Below are 20,432 nucleotides of genomic sequence, written 5' to 3' on the forward strand. Positions count from 1 at the left end.
AGCATTTACATTCGGATGGGCATCATGTTTGTGGCACAACTTCCACAGTTTTTTCATTCTCAAAGCTATACACCACGAACATCTAAAAAAAATTACTCGCAGCTCACACCATAAACAGGAAAGTTACTATTCAGGAAACGTTTCATATATAAAATTAGATTTGGAAAATATTATATTGAATTTTTAAATAAATGAAAAACAATGACAGCTTTTGGAAATCTACAAAATTATTACATTTATCATTAAAAAACTTTTTTTAAATAAGTAACATAACAAGTATAACATTACTAATTGTGTTAGTGTGACTTCTTAACACTGACACTCACTCAGCTCCAACTTGGACTTGGAACCAAACTGAGTAGTATGCAAGGTAATATTTCAAACACTAGAGGGCTTTGAACTCAACTTAACTTTAATTTCACAATAACGCTAAAATATTAGTTAAGTGATTACTTCTGTAGCTAGTAGTAGTCAAAATGGGAGTTCTGGGACCGAGGGTGTCGCTCCGATGGGGTGTAATGGGGTGCAACCTTTTTTTAACCCATGTGAGAGAATAAGGACCGGGTGGTGTCGGGAGAAGTCGATTTTTTTTGCGAATTGTCTCTCCGTGGGTTTTTATGAATTATGGATTTCCGTATGCGGTATTATGGTGTGTCGGTAGACTCGACTTTTCGCGGGCGATATTGAGGTGGTGCTGATAGACTCGAATCCTTGTGGTAGGTACTATGGGTGTACTTTTACACAAAATGTTACTAAGTTTAGACATAGTGATAAGCGGAATCAGCGATTTGAAATTCAAGATAAGGGATCGTGTAAAGTTCAAAGTTAAGTATAAAAGGGCTTACAGCAAATGACATCCATCGTTTAATTTAGTTAAACACCCAGTCTCATTAAATAGAAGAAATGTAAGTAACTCTTTCTCCTCTATAATCGTTTCTAAAAAAAAAGATTTTTAAGCATTAAAAATTGTAGGAATACGGACAAGGTTTTTCGTATTTCATCTGCGAAAGGTATTACAGTAACCCCAGAATGTTGCATCCGTATCGGCCAATTAGACGGGAATTCAGGCATCACTCTTACGGAGGAGGAATTCATGCAACTGAAGAGGGAAAGCAATCAAATATCGTCGTTCCTGAACAACGAATCTTTGGAAACCGCTGTTTGGCCCTTCGATGGGTCTGAGACCAAACAAGTAGAGCTACGCGTTTTTCATAATAGGAAGGTCGTTGACGTGAGAGCAGTTAAATATGAATCTGGAACAAACTACGCGAAGGTTTACAATAAAATAAGGGAAAGTGTAATTGAGGTACTTTCTAATGAAATAAAGAAAAAGTGTTACGGATGCGAAGTTAAACATCCTTCGCAAACCCAACACGAGTGTTTATATCTTGATTTACTCGGAAATTATATCAAAAATCGATACTTTTTTAAGCGAAGATTTTCTAGATCATTTTATGTCTCACATTGTATGTAACGCCAAGAAATCTTTGTACATTAATCACGTTGAATTCTTAAAAAAAATAATATAACCTGATGTTATTTATTTCGCTTATCATATTTTACTATGGACACCACCATGAAACACCCCTTTACTGGGCTCGTATCGGGTCCAACGCAATCAGGTAAATCACACTTTATCGCCAACCTGATTAAACATCGAGAATCCTGCATATCTCCGCCGCCAGAGCGAATAGTTTGGTGCTATACTGAGTATCAACCCGTATTGTTTAATTCCGTTTTGGAGAATAATCCGAAAGTAGAATTTCACGAAGGATTGTTAGATCCTAGCAATTTGAATCCTGGTATTAGAAATTTCATAATTTTTGTGAAATAGCAAACAATAAAGATGTTACCAATTTATTTATACGAGGTTCACATCATCGTAATACTTCGGTACTTATTTTAATGCAAAATTTGTTCTATCACGGAAAAGAGGTCAGAACTCTCAATCTAAATTCGCAATATCTCGTAATCTTTCGTTCCGCCAGAGACGTCTCCAGTGTGCTTCATATAGCTAAACAAATTTCACCGTCAAATACGAAATTTGTTACTGACGCATTTCGTCAAGCTGTTGAGAGACCTTACGGTTATTTATTTATCGACTTAAAACCTAATACTTGAATATCGACTGCGAACGGGAATCATACCAGGGGAAGAAGCTGCCGTTTTTGTACCAAAAGGAAAATGAAAATACCTATATCGAATAGAGTTTCAAAGAACCTAAATTTTTTGAAATATTTATGTACCTGTAATCCAAAACAACGAAAAGCAGCAATTGCGCTTGCGGATCACGAGGCCATTTTGGCGCTGGCGGAATGTTGCATAAATGTACTTTGTGGAAATGTGAAATTATCAGATGGTCAAAGGAAACGGTTGAAGAAACATAGCGCCGTTTTACACCGTATTTGCGACAAAATACCTATTTCTAAAAGAAGAAATATACTAGTTCAGAAAGGGGGGTTTCTTCCTTTCTTATTAGCCCCTTTACTTTCTATCGTTAGTTCGGTAGCCGGGGCTGCAATAAATCGCGCCATTAACAAGTAAATGGCCCGCAAAATGATATTAGTGTCCGAAGACGCATTTCAAAGACTAAAAAGTGGAATTACGGAAGAACAAAAAACCTCGGAAGTGCCCACTTTAGATAAAGATATGAATTCAATCCTCACTAACCCTAACATAAGTCAGTCTGAAAAACTGAATTTATATAACCAAACGTTACAAAGACATATACATGCAAATCGCCAACCAATTGAAAAAACTCTTACCAAAAAATCGTGGTATGAAGAAATACAATCAGGAATTCCACCAAGTTTTTATAGTGACGCGTTTGCCTTATACACATGGACCCAGCAAAATACAAATATATCATGGTCCGAACTTGGAGAATTGGAAATTGGGGGTCGAGTTGTCTCGGGAACAAATGTAGTAGATTTGATTTATGATGCCGTTAGAAGAACAAATCCGGCTACCAACCCGGGAGGGTGTAATATATTTTATAAAACTCTTCAAAATAACAATGTTCCTAAAAAATATATCAAGAATGCCACGAGATTGAAAGTTCTAAATTCTTTATCGGATCGTACACCACCATCTAGTCCACAGCAATGGTCAACGGTTTGATTGTATTCAGCTGAATAAAATTACTACTCTTTTACCCTTGGTGTTTATTTCCTTTTCTTATCTCAGGATGGAAGGTTACGAGTCAATCGTAGCTGCGGGAATTTTGTCAAGATTAACCTTATCATTTTCCAAAAATCCTAAAATCACCACTGCTTTCTTAGTAGTATTACTATTTCTAATATTCGAATTGTTTGATATTGCTTTTTGGACCTGTATTGCAAGCAATCACGGAAATACTACAAATTATGGATAAGCTGGAAGCTATATAATACCCATGGGAACTTTCTCCTCGATCGAAGAAATAATAGAAAAGCTAAAATTTCATGAAACCACCGTTTTTACATACAATAAACATTCGAAATGAGTTTCGATTGAATTAGAGAAGCACTTTTTCTGTAGATTACCTTCTGAAATTGCGATGATGTTCCGATTTACTCTTAAGCGAGAAGCTTGCGAAATCGAGAAATCTATGGTAGCACCCTACACAGCGGATATGAGTGTGGGGTTACATTCTCTATTTGTTTATACCGACGTTATTAAAAATACCATCGTGGGCGACCAAAACGCCCCCCTCTTACGGATAATTAGCGTTAAAGGTCAATACGGAGAAACTATGGGCGCGTTGTTCACCCAACTCCACTATTTACCTGTCGCAGGTTCAAGCATTCAAATTATCGAAATAAATGTAATGGATGATCTGGGAGACCCAGTTCGTTTTGAGCGTGGTAAGGTACACGTAACCTTACATTTTAGACCGCGACGAGACTGGATTCCTCTATAATATCGGGTGTAGTTAAAATTTACACGCCACTTTAATTTAGTTCAACGAATGATCAACATCATGAGACAAATGCACTATAACCCAGTAGTCAATGATTACGAAAAGTACTATTTGAATCAAGCTGGGTATGGAGGTATTCCAGTATATCGCGGAGTAGGTGTAATGAGAGGTTACGGGTTGGGAAATATTTTAGCTTTCGCCTTTCGAAGTGCTATGCCCATGTTAAAACGCGGCGTGGAATATTTGGGTAAAAAAGCACTCGTTACTGGAGCGAAAGTTGTTACCGATGTTGCCAGTGGAATTCCAATCACAACCGCCCTGAAAAATAGAGCCATAAGTGCCGGTAAAGAATCCCTGTTATCAGCCAGGAACGAGGTCAAAGAAATGGCTGGCTAAGGACTTAAAAAGAAGCGCCGTGCAACCCGTCGCATCACTCCCGTTAAATCCAAGAAGAAGAAAACAACGTTTCCTTCACGTTCTGATATATTCACATAAAAGTTATGGCTCTTTTACACCCACACTCGAGCGGGTGCGTCAATTCGGAATTGGACCTTTTTCAAGTTCCGTTGACTCAGACGGGTATCGTCAGCGGGGAATGGGTGGAATACAATCCTATTTCAAGCATTACCAACAATTCCGCTTTGACGTTTTGCATTAGTGGAAATTCCGAAGCCTACGTCGACTTGTCGCAAAAACTTCTACACGTGCAGGTGAATGTGACAAAGCAAGATGGATCATTTCCTGCTGCCGCCGTAATCGCTCCTGATGGTACAGTTACCACACCCGCGGATAACATTGCACCCGTAAATTTATTTCTACAAAGCCTCTTTCCGGAAGTTCATTTATTTTTAAATGAAAAATCCGTTACTCCCAACGCTGATAACTATCCCTACAAAAGTATGATTCAAACAATGCTAACTTTTGGAGATTCGGACAAAACTAGTTATTTGACTAGCTCCTTATTCTATCGGGACACGGCAGGACAATTTGATAATTTTACAAAAAACAAAGGTTACCTAAAAAGAGGCGAATTTGCTCAAAAGGGAACTATAGACATGATCGGTGCCGTTCATTTGGATATGTGCCAACAACCTCGTTATCTTTTGAACCTAGTCGATTTGAAATTCGTTTTCGGAAAACAAAACGTAGATTTCTGTTTACATAGTGATGTCAAATGTAAGGTCGAAATTAAGTCAGCTTCTCTGTACTTGAGAAAAGTAAAATTAATCCCCGAAATTCCTCTATCACACGCAAAAGTGTTACAAACGGCCCGGGCGAAATACCCTATTACCCGCACCGAATGCACTTCCTTTTCGATTCCTAACGGAAATATGGGTGCGGTGCAGGATCATCTATTTACTGGTCAAATTCCAAAGAAGGTCGTTATAGGGCTAGTTTCTCAGACTGCTTTTCTGGGTGACTCGAAACTGTCTCCATTTAACTTCAAACATTTTAATTTGAATCACATTGGGTTGCACGTGGACGGAAGTAGCGTACCTCATAAAACTCTTACCCCAAATTTCGCCGAGAACAGTTACATACAGGCTTACGTTAATTTATTTCTTCAAACTGGACAATGGAATATAGACGAGGGCAATCAAATCAGTAGAGAAGATTACGTGGGAGGCAATTGCCTTTTTGTTTATGATTTAACGGCTGATTTAATTAACAACGCCAAACAGTTTCATTTGGTCAAGAACGGAAATCTAAGACTGGAAATTAAATTCGCTTCTCCTTTAACCGAAACAATCGCCGTAATTGTGTATGCCGAGTTTCAAAGTTTGATTGAGATTGATAAAAACAGAAACGTAGTCCTCGACTAAAAAAAATGAACACCTTACAACTAACGAACATTATGGGGCAAGATAAGTTCACCAAGGGATTATTTCGGGGTGTGTTTCCCGCGGACAAGTTGCCCAAATTCGTTACCAAATTTCCATCTTTATATATCGTCAACACTGCAACGTCACAGAGTTCTGGAGAACATTGGGTGGTGTTATATTTCTCGGCCAAGCAAAACACAGGTATTGACCGAAATTTTGGTAGAAAGAAAATGTGGGAGGGTAAAAAAATGTATTTTCCAGAGTTCTTTGACAGTTTCGGAAACGCACCCGATAGCTTCCGGTTCAATGACTTTGTCGAAAGAAATAGCAAAACTGTTACCTTTAATTCATTGCAATTACAAGGAAATATGAGTATGACGTGTGGGGGCTTTTGCGTTTATTTTGCCATTAACCGCTGTAGGGGAATAAAAATGTTTAATATTGTTTCGAGATTTTAAAAAAATAAAAGTGTTAACGATAAAATGATCAAAGAGTTAATGTATACCAAATATTCAATAAATATGTAGAGAAATTTTTATTTTATTATTTGCACTACAACAATATTTTAGTAATCTACTACGTCTTTTCATTACACCAATTTTAGTATAGGAACAATCTTCTAGTATTTTTTTACTCCGTACATAGTTTCTTAATCCAATAGTGACCGTATGCTAAAGTGCTGATACCATCCCCCAGAATATACTTTTTATTGTCACATGGCTTAAGAGCCATTTTATTTTGAGATATGGTAAATAGATTATGTTTAACACTAACAATTCGCTTCATAGAATTCGATGACAAATTTCTCTTAAACAAACATTTACGATAATGAGAATGTCGAATTTTGTTTTTTACAACTTTCCTACAAATACCCTTGAGAGCTTTTTTCTCCCCCTTCTTAGAAAGAATACTGTACATTTTTGGTCGAAGTCCACAAAATTCCTGAATTGGTTCTCCATTCATTTCGTCTTTCATCTTCCCGATGACCTTCATATTAGTGTCATTGTAAAGGGCGTGGTCGACGGGGTATCCGGAGAAATCAAAAAAGGACGAGTCTTTTTTCAAATCAGCGTATACGTCATCTGTTCTGATGTCGTACGTGAGACTGTCTGTGTCCGTAAAAAGTAGTCGAACATTTCCCGGGTATTTTTTCATCATATATTCGTAGTGAAACTGGTACATGCTCAACTTAGACAACTCCAAAATGGAAAAACCTGTGCAATTAATAAAATAAACTCCTTAAGACGAGATACATCATGACTCAGTGGTTTTATTAAAAACAAAATACAAGGGAAGTTCGTTTTCGACCCACTACGTTACTAACCTGTGTAAATTGGACGGTTTAACGTTAGAGTTCTCTTCTTCATATGAATACCCACAAGCTCGTTATGGAAAATAGTGAATTTTTCGAAACAGGGGGAAGATGCTTTTTTAATCGCTCGTTCGGGTGTTTGAACTAAATGGAATTCTATTATGTTGCGGAGATTCTCCATTGTTTTTCCTAGTAAATAAAAGGTAAAGTAAAAAATATGAAATCGACTTATTAACTTATTAAGTGAATTACCGAATACACTGTTGTTCTGGAGTTTGAACAAATCTCGCTCAAAATCGTTTCTTGCCTCTTTTCTTTTGGTCGTATTAAATTCGATAAAGGGTCGAAGCCAAGGCCCTTGGTTGAATGACAAAATTTTGTGAACTTTTGTGATTTCCAGACCTTGGGAGACGTAGTATTGAAGGTTCCTGTAGTGTACTACATACTTGATTTTATTCATTAGATTGGGAACTAATTTGGGTAGTGTGTCTTTTTGTGTAAGATTTAAATCTTGTAACATTAACTTGTAATATGGTGACATATCCTTAGTTATTATTTTCGATTCGGGGGCGAGTGGATAACAGCTATGATCGTGGTGCAATTTTTCCGGATATTTCAAATCGACTTCCAGTATGTAACCGAAAGTAGAATCTTTGGGTAAATTTAACACGTGATTTTCTGTAAATGATCCTAAGTTATCGTCGGACACCCAAGAAAACCCACTCATTGGGAGGTAATCTATCATTGAAAAACCATATAAATTGTTCATATCTAAATACATGATATAATTACTAGGTTTTGTTGGGTCAAATGTTTCTGGGATATATTTATTATTTGCTTTGGCAAATCTATGGCTAATTAGAGAGACGCCCCCACGTCTAGGCCTGGAGCGGTGTAAGCGTGAGCACAATCAATTTTATAGAATTCTATGCACATTTTTCGAAAACATCCGCTAGCTGCAACGTATCCACCTGCACGTATAAGTGGTGCAGCTGTCCTAAAACGTAAATTTATAGTTGTATTTCTATACTTAAATTATCAATATTCGATTTGTATATACCTAAGTTTTTTTATGTTAAAAACTTTCCACACCCGACGAATATTTTCATAATTTTCGTCGCTTAAAATCTCGTCAGTTAGAGCATTGAAAAAGGCTTCTTTCGGAGGTAATTCGGTTTCGTTGAATTTGCGCATATCACTCATATATTCGTAAGGGTAAGATAATTTTTTAAGTAGGTGGATAACTTGGTGAGGTGGGTAGATTGAATTAAGGATGGGAAACTTGTCAGGACCTCCCTTGGCTAAATTGGAGACTAGTGTTTCGAGAGATGCTGGCATAAATGGAATCGACTCGATGAAACGTAGCCGCCCAAAAGTAAAGCTTATGTAGGTTTCGGCGTTCGAGGGAATACACGTAATAATTTCTTCCTTTATCAGCCCAATCCTCTGCATTATTAAATGGGCATCATATCTTTTTAAAAAATAAAAAAAATAAAGATTTTCAAAAAAATGAAATCATACATTAGTTTAGTTTATAACAGTCTGGTACGTACCTTGACAAATTATGCATAATAACGGGTATGAACTTTCCCACGAGCAGTTTCAAATTACATGAGTTGTGGGCGATCCCCCGAAATCATCCTGATTAAAAATTAAACGTTATTTTACATGTCGTTGAAATAATAACAGTATGTTTTTTTTTAAAAATTACCCGAGTAATGGCAATGATCTCTGACCGGTGGGTCATCCTTTGTAAGAACTTCGGAGCAGACGTAGCAATGGGTGGTCTTCGAACACATTTCCAATTCGGAAGGTGTGAGATCCATCGGAAAATTGGCTTTCAGTAAATCAGTTATGATCTCCTGCTCCAATAGAAGGCTCTCCAGAAATACATCTATGGCATCCGCCCCTCTGTACGTAACTGGGGCGTTCGGTTTTCCTATAATGTAAATAGGCATTGTAGATGTAGTTGAAAATATTAAAATTTGCAAAGAAATATTTATTTATATATATTACCATCCGATCCAATGACTACGTAGCTAAAACCACAAGCTTCGTGTTCCGCCAGTTTTGAAGCTAAAGATAAACACAAGTTTCCCAGACGAAAGCTTATCTTCACAATAATTGATTCGAAATCGGCCATTATAACATATGGCACCTAAAATATTATCAGAACGTGATATTTCCGAAAATTTTTATAATAATAAAATGAAACTTACCTTTTGCAACCAACCGAATTTCTTAAATTTCAAAATTGTTTCTTTCAACGACATTTTCACCCGTTGGGGGTCATGGATTTTACAGTTGTCCAAATGTTCGTAAAGGTTTCGTTCAGAATTTTTCCGGAAAAGCGATGTAGACAATATCTACATACGTGTATCTTCCCATTATGTCCAGTAAATTTGCTAAACAATCTGCTGATATCTTTTATGAGACAAAAATGATGCACTTTTTCCGAGGTAACAAATAGGAGGTCAATTTGTCTATTTTAGGGTACTTTATTCTCGCTGATATGTCGCGGAAATACCTCACTTTTTTCCCAACCAAAGATATTGATTGAGAGATTGTTTTTGGTTTCAAATTTTCTTAGAGTAGCCGCGTTAAATTGAAATGGGAAAGAAATGGTGGAGCAGTCTATCTCGCTTTCAAATTGTCTATACTGATTGACCCGTTCCGCGTGAAAATCGGCGGGGTGCAACTTGGCGAGAATACACCAGAGAAAACATTTTTCATCACTAGATTTGATGTTGACGATTCCATGGCATAATCGTATTGGGGTGGGGAGAACGAAATGCGCACCGCCTACAAGTGGTATGTAAGTTATTATATCTACTTGAAAAAACAGGATGCGTTGAATTATCCATCCACTTCCAACATCTTCAAAATCCTCCGTGGCCTTTGTTATCTGCTGCAGACATGTGTCAAGTTGTTCGTAGATTTGATCGGGTGTTAGTGTCGTTTGATTTCTGCTCCTAAAATATGGAAACGCTTCCACTTCTTCGCCATTGCATAACTGCCGAGAATAACTCACTCGAATAAAAATGCTCCATTTTATTCCGTTCTTGATAGATAAATGGTTTTGTAGGTATTTTATCAACCCCGATCTGATTCCCACGAATAGCGTATCGAAGTTGGTGTAAGTTAACTTCGGGTTATGGCGTGAGCTTGCTACAGCGTTTTCAAGAACCGAAAGTTCCTCGATATTGTTTAGAAAATTATCAGGGGGTTCACCTTCTTCCAAGTGTGTTTTGGACTCCTGGTGGTTGGTGGATTGGAGATCGATTTCTGTGGGTTGGACTTTTTGAGTGGTCAGATCATCGCGAATTTCATGGAGACGAGAATGCCTTAGGAAACGATCCTTGCGCGCAAACGAATCCCCGCAGACGGTACATAAGTGTTTAAAATTTTCGTGCACTTCACGAACGTATCGATGGAGGCTAGCTTTTCGCGTGAATTCTTTCTTGCAAACGGAACATGGGAACATGGTGGCGTCCTCACGCTAAACTGAAGAAATGATACATGCCTACTTCTTTAACGGGGTTTTATACTCGTCTTCTCTTTTAATATATTTCTTTTTTATCCGTCAAGAATGTGCCAATAAATATCCTTTACCCCATAGTACTTGAATATATGTTTATCGGAAACTCTTGGGACAACACCTACCTTAATTTGAAACGATTTATTTTTTTATGACATTTGTAAGACAAAACAATGGAAATACATCGAGTTATTTTTATTCTTTAGATTGTAAAACAAAATAACACTTCAATTTATTCCGATTGTGATTCTGAATCAGAGATTTCAACAGACGGAGCTGTTTGAGTGTCTTTTTTCAACGCGGACCTAGCTTTTTTGTTTAATTTTATTAATGCTTTCAGGTCCGCGTCATCTCCCTTAGGTTTTTTTTTAATTATAATTTTCACAACTTCATCATCTAAAGATCGTTTTCCCAATTTCTTCTCCTTCTTTGTGAGTGTTAGGTTTGCGACTTCCGTCGATGATAATGATGAAGTAGATGATTCACTCGTAGCCTAGGATATTGGAGGGTTCGATGATAATGTTATGTTAGGTAATTCGAACGAAACTGGTTGTGGTGATAGTCCCATTAACTGCTTTGCCTTTTCATCGTTCTCCCGCGTGACCGAAGCGGCTTTCGGGAAAATTTTATCCACCTATGACAAGAAAACATTATTATTATCAATAAACTAAGGAGGCTTTTATATATATAGTATAGAAAAATTAATAAATAAAATTAAAATTAAAATGAGTTTCGGTGATATCGAAAATGTAAAAGCAAATGGAGATATGAACATGCATTACAACCTATGCGGTATTTGGTAATTGATTGATATTAAAAATTTAGAATATAACTAAATGAATGGGATAAAAAGATATATAAATGAAACTAACTCCAATAAAGATATTTCTTTTGATATATACCTGTATATAAAATGACGATAGACCTAGTTTCATTCTCCAATTTTCCATGTTGGCGTTGAAAGGTACATAGACGTCTATGATGTTTTTCGTCTCGTCACCCACGTACTTCCCGTAAAATTGACTTTCGTGAACTTTTTTCACCACAGCGTCTAGCACCTCGAAACTACCAATTGCCTCTTTCCCCGGTTTAATGGAATACATTAAGATGCATACCGCAACATTTTTATCCAATTTTTGGTAACTCATTTTAAGTATGTTTGGGAACGAACTATATAACCGTTATGATTTTTCTTTTAAGGGAAAGGGCCATTTTATACAGCTCTATTTTGAAACTGATATCTGTACTAAAAGCAAAAAAAAAATGTTGAAACTAAATTTTGAAATATATTGATATGAAATGAAGAAAACAAAACGCTTCATTCACCGATAACAAACTTTATTTTTTAAATTTCATCGAATTTTATAGATATAAAATAAAAATAAATTTCCTCAAACATTTGATTACCAAATTTCGAAATATATTGATATGAAATGAAGAAAACAAAACACTCCATTCACTTTATTTTTTAAATTTCATCGAAGTTTTCTAGATACCAAATATAAGAATATTCAAACATTTGATTTCCAAAAACCCTCTGTGTGCTTTAAATAACGCACAGTTAGAGTCTAAATTACTGTGGTATTTACATGTCAATGGGCAGGGATCATTAGCTAAATTAATTAGTTTTGGACATCCTACATCTTCTACGTTGAGAACATGCCTTCCAAGGCTTTTAGATAAAAATTTTGATTTTTCGAGTCCTTTTGTTAAAAAGATTGTCGCTTTAAGGGCAATGCGGGAAAGAATCGTGGGTAAATCTTCAAATTCGCATTCTCCTTCATCCCAAAGAATACCGCAAATGGATCGGGAAATCCAAGAGCACAACCTTTTATCTTTAACACTCAACTCGTTATAGGGGAACGGTGCTTTAAAAGTAAACACTTCATTTTCACCAGTCTCCAAAACAAAATACGCCAATTCTTTAATGATATAATTATTATTTTATCTTAAAAAGTTTACTTCGATTGTGCATGACAAATCTTTTGACCTATTTAAAGACAAAACGATTGTGTTTAAAAACCATTATGATAGAATGAGAACGGGAATTTACTTACATTCGCTGAATGACTTTGTTATAAGACTTAGGTAGGTTCAATGGAAATAAAGCGATGACTGTCGTTATTAGTAGTAAGCCCTTTTTATACTTAATTTTACACTTTGAACAATCCATTATCTCGTATACGATATCAAATCCAGTTTCCCAAGCTAGTGTCACCCTTTTTTTAGAAACGATTATAGCGGCGAAAGAACTACTTACATTTCTTCTATTTTCCACCATATCGATTCAAGTATATATCAGCACCACCCCAATATCGCCCCGCCGATGGTGCAGTTTTTAACATGGGGTGCTATGCGGTGCTTTTCTTCATTTCGCCGTGTGAGAGTTTCAGGACGGTTCGGTGCCATTCTCCTAACATTTTCCATAGGGTATCATGGGGGTGTTTACCGGTGGTTTAGTTTTTTAGGACGCCATTTTGTCTATTTGTTTTGAAAGAACTGAGATCGTAGGACGCCATTTTGTCTATTTGTTTTGATAGAACTGAGATCGACCGCAAGCATCACTCGCAAAACTATTACAGCGGGTATAAAAGCCACGGGAAAGATTCAAAATAAACCTAAAGCCATCCAGACGAAACAGCAGTCTAAAGTAAATATATATTAATATTTAAAAAATCTTAATTTGGTTGATTCATAAAAACCCACGGAGAGACGATTCGCCAAAAAAATCGACTTCTCCCGACACCACCCGACACCCATCCTTATTCTCTCACACGGGTTAAAAAAAGGTTGCACCCCATTACACCCCATCGGCTAATACACCCTCGGTCCCAGAACTCCCATTTTGACTACTACTGTAGCTATCAAAATTATAATATTCCGTAACTTAGTACTTTAGTAACTGAAAAATTAACTTCGTAGATTGTCAAAAGCTACACAGTATATTTTGGATCCTGAAAGTATTATCTAAAATTCTCTAGCTTTTCCTGAACCATGAACGAGCGGAACAATTTTAGCGAAATTACTATCTTCACCAATTGAAAAAAAAGAAACATTTGCAATCTAACTCTGAAAGATAATAGGTTTTTACACTTCTAGAAATTCTTGCAACAAAAATTCCCAACACTGACGAACGCGTTGGATAATCAAAAATATCTTCAAAAGAATTACAAGTATTTGCAGTGATCATTATTTCGTTACTATCAGTCTGATAAATTTCATAAATTTTTATCACTACACCAGATATTAATTTAAAACAATTATCTTTGGCGTGCACAGAGATAAACATTGGGGTCTGAATTTTTTTGAATGACCTGGCATTCTTAGGAACATGTGGACTTGTGTTTATAAACTCTTTTTAAGTAATATTTCACTGACTTTAGAGTTTTTAGTTAGAACCCTTTTTTCAGTTAACCGTTTTTGAAGTTGGTCTGTAAGGTCTGATTAAACGATGATCGGACAAATATATTTTTACAAACGTTAAAATATTTATTAGTATATAAACTATATTTAGAAGAAGCATACCTATCAAAAAAGCAGAGTAAAAAAGTTAAAATTAAATATCGTTGTTTAATTTCAACAGATTGGCTACTCAACAATTTAAAGGGTTAGAATTTAACAGTAGAGAAATATTTAAAATAGAGACCACCCTAATCGTGATCTTTAAAATGGTGATCTTTCAAACTGGAAACGTTATATAATTTCACGCCGAATATTAATTGCTCTCACGTGTGAAAATGCACCACAACCGAAAACGGATAAACTGTATGTCTGCTTGTTCTACAACGCTTATAATGTCTTGGTAACTTTGGCGTTACTTTCAATTTGAACCGGAAATCATTAAAATGAAGACGACAAACAATCTATAAAATTTACATTTTAAGTACACTCTGTCTGAAAAGTTTGTTCGTCCTATAATTTAAAAATTTAAATGGGGATAATTTATTTTCTAGAAATGCTAGTAACAAAGTTCCTAGCTTGTTGAAAAGAACAGAAAAAGCCCTACAATACACCTATTTTGACATAAGGAAACTTATGGGTTTTGACCTATTTTCGTCTAAACTTTCCAAAATGTGGAATAGCATTTTTATGCCGCTTAGAAATTTGGTTTTATATTGTGATTTTCATATTCCTCTGGGTCGATTTAAATAGGAAAAGTGTTTGAATTTTTAAATTTCAACCAATAGTTCGCGAGCTACGGCCTTTTAAATATTAGGAGATAATACGCATTTAACTAATTGGCGCAGCACGGAATACTAACATATCAAGAAGTCGATGAATAAAAGTGCGACACCGAAACAACTTTCTTGATATGTTAGTATTGCGTGCTGCGCGAATTAGTTAAATGCGTATTCTCTCCTAATATTTAAAAGGCCGTAGCTCACGAACTATTGGTTGAAATTTAAAAATTCAAACACTTTTCCTATTTAAATCGAACCAGTAGTGCAGTTCATTTAGACATGAAGTTCGCATTAAATGTAGTAGTAGGTTTGACTTTTTTATGTTCTTAGGTTCGGTCCCAGTAGTATATCCTCAATTTTGCAGAAAGGCTGTGATGGTGGAAGGAGTAAATGCTAGAGAGCAGGGCTGAAATGCTCTGCTCTCTGCAGATGCTGTGAAGGGAAGCGTTGCGTCAAAGTACCAGCCGTCGAGATGGAAGAATCTGACGAAGAAGACCTAAGCCTAGCGCCTCCTACAAAATTGGCGCAGTTAAAACATGCCGAAGATTTTGAGGACACACCCGCCCCATCAAAGAAACCGAAATATTCTTCGTGTATTTTCTTTTTTCTTGTAATTTTCTATGTTTTTCATGTCCATGTATGTTCAAATAAAGACGTAGTTTTAAATGGCACAAAAACCAGTTTGTGAGTAATTTAATTTTCAATACTTTTGTAATTTTGTTTAGTTATGTAAGTTTTCAGTAAATTTTAAGAACCTATATCGTCTGTAATTAGCTAATGACTGTACTTGAATAATTTGTTTTTAACACTATTTTTCCAGTTTGGCGCATTGTTCTTATTCAAAAACACACAAACAAAAAGAGTAAGAAAAATCATAGTAAAATATAAAATAAATAAAACATATATAAAAATCTATAATATATATAAGATATATTAAACGGAAACCGTAGTTCTAATAATATATCAAAGGGAATAAATAAAACCATAGGAATCGCTAGAAAAATGATAGGATTCATTTTCCACAAATTTAACTATTTCTCGAGAGCGTACTTGTGCTTAAAAGAAAGCAAATTAAATTTTCTACAAACTATAAGGGTCGCAGGACACGTCGTTGTAGCGATATTTGGCTCGAAACATGTACGATAGTTTAATAAAACCTTTTTGACAAAAATTTCCGGCGACATCAATTGAGCCAGAACGCAACTACACTAGGACCGACACTTGCTTTAATTTAGCGGTAAACAGTAATTTAACTATTTGATCATTTTCCCGAGAACTAGTAGGCCTACAGGAAGGTTCTTGTGCTTCAATGAAAGCTAATTAAATTTACTACAAACTATTAGCTAAAATTAGGGTCGTAGGACACGTCGTTATGGCAACATTTGGCTCGAAACATAGATGATAGTTTAAAAACCAAAATTATGGCAAACATTGCCTATTTTTGAAGAGCTGTATCTCAGACACTATTAGACTTACAGAGCTCGAATTGTAGAACATGTACTCTGGTGTAAAATGATGATAAGGAATTTTGCGCTAAAACGCATACGTTTGGAGCTATGAGGAAAAAACTGAAAAAAGTCCGAAAATCTCGCGGTTTTTAGCGTTTCCCAGAGTTAGCACAGGGATTTCGAAGTTACAAAATTGAGTATATACTGCTGGGACCAAACCTAAGAACATAAAAAAGTCAAACCTACTACTACATTTAATGCGAACTTCAGCCCTTTTTTTGTCTAAAAGAGAGGAATATGAAAATCACAATATAAAATCAAATTTCTAAGCGGCAAAAAAAGTTACTATTCCACATTTTGGAAAGTTTAGACGAAAATAGGTCAAAACCTATAAGTTTCCTTATGTCAAAATATGTGTATTGTAGGGCTTTTTCTGTTCTTTTCAACAAGCTAGGAACTTTGTTACTAGCATTTCTAGAAAATTAATTATCCCCATTTAAATTTTTAAATTATAGGACGAACAAACTTTTCAGACAGAGTGTACTCTTCAGCCAAAATGCTCAATAAACTTTTCAGACAGAGTGTACTCTTCAGCCAAAATGCTCAATAAACTTTTCAGACAGAGTGTACTCTTCAGCCAAAATGCTCAATAAAAAGTTAGAAAATTTATTATAAATGTTTATTTACAATTCGTGAACGTAGATTCAGCGGCATTTGCTTTGGTCCATATTAACTAGAGCAGATGGATTACGAAATCGTCCAGAATAATTTCACTAAAAGCAATAGAAGTAACAGACACACCCCAACCGCAGAAGGAGCATTAAGCTATTTTGCACACTAAAGCACTATTTGTAAACAAATTCCATCCATGATCAACAGATCATTTCTACTAAAAATTTTGTTTATTGAAATGAATTTGTCTCATTTAGTTATTGAGTGATATGAGATAAAAATATAAAACATAAAATAAATAGCCAAAAGTCCGTATTTTTCTTAAAGGTCCCTAATCTACCCTAAAATCGGGGTTTGGTCCGTAACGAACCGTTTTTAATTAAATTCACGTAAACTATCGTAGGCTTTATATATTTGTATACATCTGTTCAAGGAATGTTTAGAAAATAGTCAAATCTGAGGATTAACAATGGAACATTTCAAACATAATATATAAAAGAGCACCACTAGCTTAAGAACATTATTAAATTGTAGGACAAAGCATCCTTGTTAGGTTGTAAAATTTAAAAATTATATAAATACCAAGCAGTTTTGGAATTAAGTTAAAAAAGGTATCATTTGGTTTTACATTTTGAAATAATTTATCCTGATTTTACCATATTATTATTGCGAAAGTACCTATTTGCCCTAATTTTTAAAGATTTTGGTGAGAGCCCTACAAAAGCCAAAATTGCAGCCAGAGTTTGCAACAATAGACTGGCTTCGCCCTTTTGGGGCTCGTCAGTTCGGTTTAGGAACTCGGGTTTTCTATAGGACACTCTGGATGTATTTTAGATGATCTATAGCTTGGTAACATCTTCCCTATGTACTAGGTATAATATATTTAGGTTAACAGGGAATATGAAGCTGCTACTATAGCCTCGGTTTACATGATTCGCGGAACATATGATCTGCCTACACGGAGAGAGAGCCTCTGATAGTTCTAGTATCTTTTGCCCCTTACCATAAGAAAAGTGGGAAACATTACCCCTCGAAAGACAGAGGGGTGTGGTTTTACTTCCAGAAATTTCGAACTGAAAATTCAATGCCTTCTTTCTTATTTGATTTCAATACATTCGGGAGTTAGAGAACAGGTGCAAGTAGCTATTGACATCTAAGTAAGTAATCTGTGTTCATTTACCATTTTTAATGTTGAGAGCTGCATGAGAACGGAAATATTACCTAACACTTTGGCATATCGCTGTAATTGGTCAATTTCAAGTTAACCTTTTTTTATAATCGGACAGTGACTATCCTGCAATCTACTTAAGAAATGAAAGTGCGTAGAAATCGGTTTGTAAAGTGCCCAAGATTTCTGGCGATTAAACGTCAAATTTATGTTTTGGAAAACTGTAAAAAGCTGATTTAAAAATGAACATTCCTAATTATGTACAAATTCTGTATTTATTATATCATTATTAAGTTTTAACCTGCAATAAATGTTTTGGTGACTTTAAATTTAAGTTACTTTTACCCAGAAATATTTGTACAGGATGCCCGTTATATTATGTCTGTAAATCTTTGGTATTACCTTCTAATTTTGTTCCAATTAATAAAAATATAATTCTTGAGAAATTTAAGGTAAATTGAGAAACGTTTAAGGAAGCTCAAGAAGCTTGACTCTATATATTAGTATTAGAAATAAAATGGTTATTTTTCATTATTATCAATATTTGGAAACTATTCATAGCCCTTGCTCAAAGATATTAATTCACTAAGGCGGGGAAAGATGGTGACACAATGCAAGTCGTGGCGTGAATTAAATCCGAGAGAGGGGATTACATCCAGGGAATAAGAAAAATAAAAAAGGGGGAGGTTCGAATTCAGAATGGAAACCCTTTGTTTTTAATCAATCACAAAATATTTATTTCACACTAATTTATAAAAAACTAGATACAAAATGAACAAAATGAGGGGGAACTGAAGGAATAATTCTATATTCCTCTAGTGATGGTTAGGCCATCTCAACTATGGTTATTTAAGCTTTTCAAAAATAAGAGGTGGAATTTCAACATATAATATACACTCTTGGACCTTAAATTTGTTAATGAAATTATCTCTTACAATTCTCCATGGGATCAGTGCAGGTGTTTTTAAAATCGGGCATTCTAGCTCGAAAGATATCAGAGACAAAAACCCATATACACTAAACACAAAATAATAAACACTACAATTAAAATACTACTTTTAAAGGTTCTACAATTAAACAATGGCAAATAATTAACTCAAAAATTACAAAGGCGAGGGTAAAACACGAACGAAAAAGGTAATCCTAACTGTATAAATACACGAAACGGAATGAGCTCTCAACTCAAGGGGAGCTGTCTTTAACCTACTCCGATTATCCCTTCCTTCTAAAAATTAATATCTACGTTTTCACTGGCTATTTCATATTTAGACCCTGAGTACTCTACAATGGGGAGGGATTGTGATAAATTTTTACTTTTACGGGATTCCGGATTACGGGGCTCCAAATTACGCAAGACACACACGTTTTACAAACTGTCAATTCGTCGCGCTTACGGCACGGATGCCCGGATTACGGTAACTAACGAGCCGGATTACGGTACGGATCTTCGGATGACGATGACGAATTTCTTACAAACGGGCGTAGGTACTTCGGATTTCGGTCTGAAACGTCTGGTTAGGCGAGGGAATCGGTCTCGGTCATCTGGTTTTCTTCTCTCGGTACGGCTAGATATTGGGTGATCAACAGGTGATTCGAGGGTGTGGACGGCATTACATTTCCCAGATTCATGGCTGCTTGGATTATGCTCTTCCGGTTGGAATGCCCTGGATGTAGGTCATCTAGGTAGTCAGTGATGGATGTTGCGATCATGAGGCTTGCAGTGAGGGTTAATTAATATCTAAGCACGACTTCATCGCACATTATTTTCTAATTATTTCGACGTGGTCTTTTTCTTGCCCGAGAATCAGAGTTCTGTACCCCGCTACCAGAGCAGAGTTCTGTCTGTTTTGTGGACAACCTGAGTTGGGACGGCTTTGAATGTATTGCACCACGGTCTTGTGACCGAGATAAAAAACTTTTATTAGCGAGGGATCCAATTTTAGCCTTGTTGAAGGCAGGGATTTAGTTTATAATTTATATTAAGTACACTGTGTAATTAATTACCTTAATTTTATATTTTAAAGCTAGGGTAGATCGAGTTCTATCAGATGCATAAACTTTATTATTTCTTATGGGATATTTAAAAGTTATTCATGTGTTTAATTAATGTTAATTTTAATTACTATTAAACACGTGGGATTGAATTTTATTAAATTGGTCTTTGAATTCTAAGACATTTGATATATGGGGCTTTACGAATACTTAATATTAACTGTCAATAAAAATGGTCAAGAGTTCGGGTGAAAATGTAATGGTAAAAGTAAATAACACTCAAAAAAACAAAAATGTAAGTATGCGGGGAAAAGTGAACCTGAAGGGTTACAAAGCGTACTTAACAAAAGCTGCATGATAATAGGATTTCCCTTAAACAGAGTTAAAAAAGTTATAT

The 20,432-nt window shown here is 35.6% G+C and overlaps 1 protein-coding gene across 1 annotated transcript; it reads left to right on the top strand.

Moving 5' to 3' along the window:
• The first annotated feature begins 4,401 nt into the window (after nucleotides 1-4,401).
• Nucleotides 4,402-5,724, top strand: LOC149949152 (uncharacterized protein F54H12.2-like). Its single transcript, XM_090169381.1, has one exon. It carries the CDS (start codon nucleotides 4,402-4,404, stop codon nucleotides 5,722-5,724), a length of 1,323 nt encoding a protein of 440 aa, XP_090025507.1.
• Nucleotides 5,725-20,432: the final 14,708 nt, after the last annotated feature.

The sequence above is a fragment of the Leiobunum rupestre genome, chromosome 3, assembly GCF_980474605.1.
Source record: "Leiobunum rupestre chromosome 3, qqLeiRupe1.1.hap1, whole genome shotgun sequence".
Taxonomy (NCBI): Eukaryota; Metazoa; Arthropoda; class Arachnida; order Opiliones; family Sclerosomatidae; genus Leiobunum; species Leiobunum rupestre.

Coding starts and splice junctions, on each gene's coding strand:
- LOC149949152 (XM_090169381.1), top strand. CDS start 4,402: ATGGCTCTTTTACACCCACACTCGAGCGGGTGCGTCAATTCGGAATTG.